The sequence below is a fragment of the Lytechinus pictus genome, chromosome 8 (assembly GCF_037042905.1).
Source record: "Lytechinus pictus isolate F3 Inbred chromosome 8, Lp3.0, whole genome shotgun sequence".
NCBI classification, from domain to species: Eukaryota; Metazoa; Echinodermata; class Echinoidea; order Temnopleuroida; family Toxopneustidae; genus Lytechinus; species Lytechinus pictus.
The window spans coordinates 5,366,654-5,370,538 of record NC_087252.1 but is presented as its reverse complement, the minus strand read 5'-3'; the positions used below and the strand labels follow the sequence as shown (position 1 = coordinate 5,370,538).

The 3,885-nt window shown below is 36.7% G+C and overlaps 1 protein-coding gene across 1 annotated transcript; it reads left to right on the top strand.

The window, feature by feature from the left end:
* Positions 1-1,226: 1,226 nt before the first annotated feature.
* Positions 1,227-1,874, top strand: LOC129267462 (histamine H4 receptor-like). Its single transcript, XM_064103246.1, is given in 1 exon segment — positions 1,227-1,874. A coding segment is annotated over 1 exon segment (648 nt).
* Positions 1,875-3,885: the final 2,011 nt, after the last annotated feature.

Genomic DNA, 3,885 nt, shown 5'->3' with positions numbered 1-3,885 from the left:
TGGATTAAAAAAAAACATTTTGTAATGTAGGTGATTTTTTTCCCCTAAAACATGATACAAAATAATAATTTTCATGCAATAGAGGTTGTTCTTTTAACACTTAATATTTGTTTTGGTCCGAATAATTTTCAGATTATGATGCTTTAATATGATGAAGGTTTTATAAGAAGATGTATTTTAGCAGCCAGCTTTTCATAGGCAAAGTACATATACCAGCTTAAAACAAGAATGCTTCGCTCTGGTTGGTCATAGAGACCACACACTCACTCAAATTCTAACATTTCATTGCTAGGGCCTGTCCAAGGTCGCACTCACCATGTGGTAATTTCTTCAAATTACCCGCGGATGTTCTATCCAGCCAATCAGAACCCTAGATTTCTTGCTACTCAGAATTTTCAAAAATCTTGTTTTGTATCTTGATGGGAAAAGCTGGCTGCTGACCCATCTAAAATGTACCATATAAAAGGTGGCATTTTAGGACAGTATAGAGTATATGAGCTTTCTGATGATATAAATAGTATTTGTGCCCAAAACAAAAAAAAGTTTTGCATAATCTGCAAGAGAAAACAGAGGAACAAATTTTATTTGAGGCATCTTTTCAGGTCTGAAATTCACATTTTATGTATTATATTATTCAAAATGAATTATATATATATAAGAGTAACATTTACTCTTTCCTATGGTACTGATAAATCAATTTACTAAAGGAGAAAATGGTTAAATCTTTGGGGAAAGAAAGTCTCACAATTCACGAGATTTTGCAGGGATATGAATTCAGCCACGAGAGGACTTGGATAAATCTTGCTCATTAGCAAAGGGACCTGCAGACTGACTGCACCTTTGATTGGCAGCTTAATGAGTTGGAATTCTTTGCCTATTTGATCATGATTTTATCACGCAGGGCTGCATGAAAGCAGCGCGCCTCAATTCATTAAATGCATTGGGAATAATGTGTAATTGATGAAGTTCGTTAATGTTTTTAGCGAGACTTAAATGCTTACAATCCGCGCAGTATGGCTAGTTGTGCCAATATAGATATTGTCTTTTCCATTTCGGGAGGAAACTTAACCATGTTTACTGAGTGGTTCGATCATGGGGTATTTGGGAGTTAATTCCCTGCTTCAATCAGAACATAATGAAAAGAGATATAGCTAGCATCTTATTGTCAATTAATCAGTAGTCTGTGTTGTTTAAGTCGCCGTGTGGTGAGATGCATGTATACAGCGATGGATGCTGAAACGTCTACTCTGGCGGGATCGTCCACGCCTGGACCTGAAACAAATATGACATTGTCGTCTGCTCTTCAAATCGTATTCTTGTGCTTGTTTATTCTTTCAACAATTATAACTGTTCTTGGAAATGCATTTGTTTTGGCTGCGTACAAGCGCAATGAGAGAATACGAAAGATGAACACTAACACGTTCATTCTTAATCTAGCCATCGCCAATCTCCTCGTTGGCATCACTATAATTAGTAACAACCCCCAGTACATCACGGATAAGTGGTAATTTGGAAGGAAGTTCTGTATTGTCGTGTGGGACATCAGTTACATCTTAACCGACATGTCCGTTATCACCGTCATTGCCATCAGCGTGGACCGGTACCTCATGGTGAGGAATGTAATGAAATACCAGCTTCATCGGTCTCGGAAACGTATCATCATCATCTTCATCGTTGTTTGGTTCTTCTGCAGTCTCGTACATACCAGCATTGCCTTCATCTATTCCGCGTGGACGGACCACAAGTACCTCGAGTATCAGACCTGTAATTCGGAATACCGTCGTGAAAAGGCTCTGGTTATTTTGATGTTCGTCATTGAGTTTGTGTTGCCCGTCCTGACTCTGTTTGTATTAATCTTGAAAGTTTTTTATTAAAATACAGAATACAGTTAAAAGGGCGCAGACGTGAGAATCTGAACTCTAACGTCGTCTCCGGACGGGATGGCAAAAATGATCGAGAAAAGACGTCTGGATTACCCGTAATGCGCGTCCATCGTACGCCAACACCGGGTGGGGGTTATCAAAAAGCCGCTAAACTTCTTAAAATCCTCCTCCTAGTCTTCATTTTATGCTGGCTCCCCTACTACATCAACGAATAATATGTCCTCGTACATGGTGATGACGGAGGCGATGACTTTCATTCTATGGGCGAACTCCGCCATCATATTGTATGCAAGCGCTTATGTTCATTACAGGAAGAATTTTCTTTAATTCTTGCACATCGGGAAGGAAAGGCCTTATGGTAATCAAAGGCCGATGAATGTACATGTATAATTAGTGGTAAGTGAAGGTGAAAGTGGTGTACAAGTAGTCGACGTTGGCCACTACACCAAACATATCTTTTTGCAGAATGCAAATGTGTTTTGATGAATTTACACCAATATAGGAATATGTTTCAGTGGACGATTTATTACAACGAAGTATTTCTGCCGAAATTCAGCAGATCTCTAACAGAACTGGCAATGTGTCCATTTCTAATTTCTCTTACCAATATATGCAAATTAAAGCTAATTATGATTCTTGCCTTCTAACAGACTAATTAAGAGTATAGATTCGATATCTTGATACATGTTAATTCATCAAAAAGTAGTATTTCTTACCCCTCCCACCAACTGTATCGATCATCATAATACCAGTTCATGATATTATTTTTTTAACGATAACCTATAACACATTTAGACCTGCATTCTGGCTATTCCGTTAATTGCAATTTTTCTATCGAAACGGTCATACAAACCAGCAATAGAAACCTTTATCATGCATTCTTGTTGTTGTTTTTTTTTTGTATTGTGATAACATTCGATGTGCATTTCAATATGGCATCACTATTAGATTAAATTATTTTAACTGAGAACAGTTCTTTAGGTTCTGTTTTTTTCGAATGTAAAATCCGTCGTCAATTAAATGGTGTATAACCAGAAGTAAAAATGGTTTTGAATATCATGAAAATTAATTTGTTCTTGCTGAATCAATTTCGCATGTTATTTTTCATATACATGATATAGTTTACTGATCAAGTAAGTATTAATTTTCTTAAGGATGGAGATATAAAGGAATAGATAGGATAGGGTTGGAGGGGCATTTGTAAATAAAATGAGACAGGAAAAAGAATTTGAGTCGAATACATGCAATGGAGATGCTGACGTCACAGCGCATAGTGATCTATTCCATCAATGACGTCACAGATCATATCTCGGAAGTACCGGAAAGCGATCTGTCTTTACCTGCCAAGTCCCGTGATGCGACGGCGCAGTCGCTTGTCAGATACCTCTGAGCGCACTGCTGAATGAAAATTAAATCAGTTAGCACTCTTCAATCGGGCTCTGCAACGCAGGGGTCGATTTTTGTTTAGATTGTGGACGTGTCAATGAGGCCTAGATCATCGAAATTTATCCATCGTAATAACTTATTTAGAGTAGGATATATTTTACAAATATTTACTTTCGAAAGTTTGATGGAATTATGGCATTTTTTTATGCTGGACCCACACTCTGAAATACTTTAACAAATGATCCTAAATCCTACCTTTTTCTCAACTACTTTAGCGTAGATATAAACATATTCTTTTAAACTCATGATTTGTTTCTTGAAATCGTTTTGTTTGTTTTTATTTTTGTGTTAAGTTCTCTTCTGTTACCTTGTTTATCTTTATTTATTTATTATTATTATTTTTTGGGGTGGGACCTTCAGGGATTTACCTTGGTAGGCCCTTGGCCCTTGTCAAATCCCACAAATTTGTCAGTGTATTTTTCTCTATTTGAGCCATGTGTAATGTTACATAATTTATTCCTATCTTACCGTTACACCTACCTAGCCATGTTTTTTGTATTTTTATGCAAATTTGAGATAATAATGGATTTGAATATATTAAAGATTCAAGATAAAT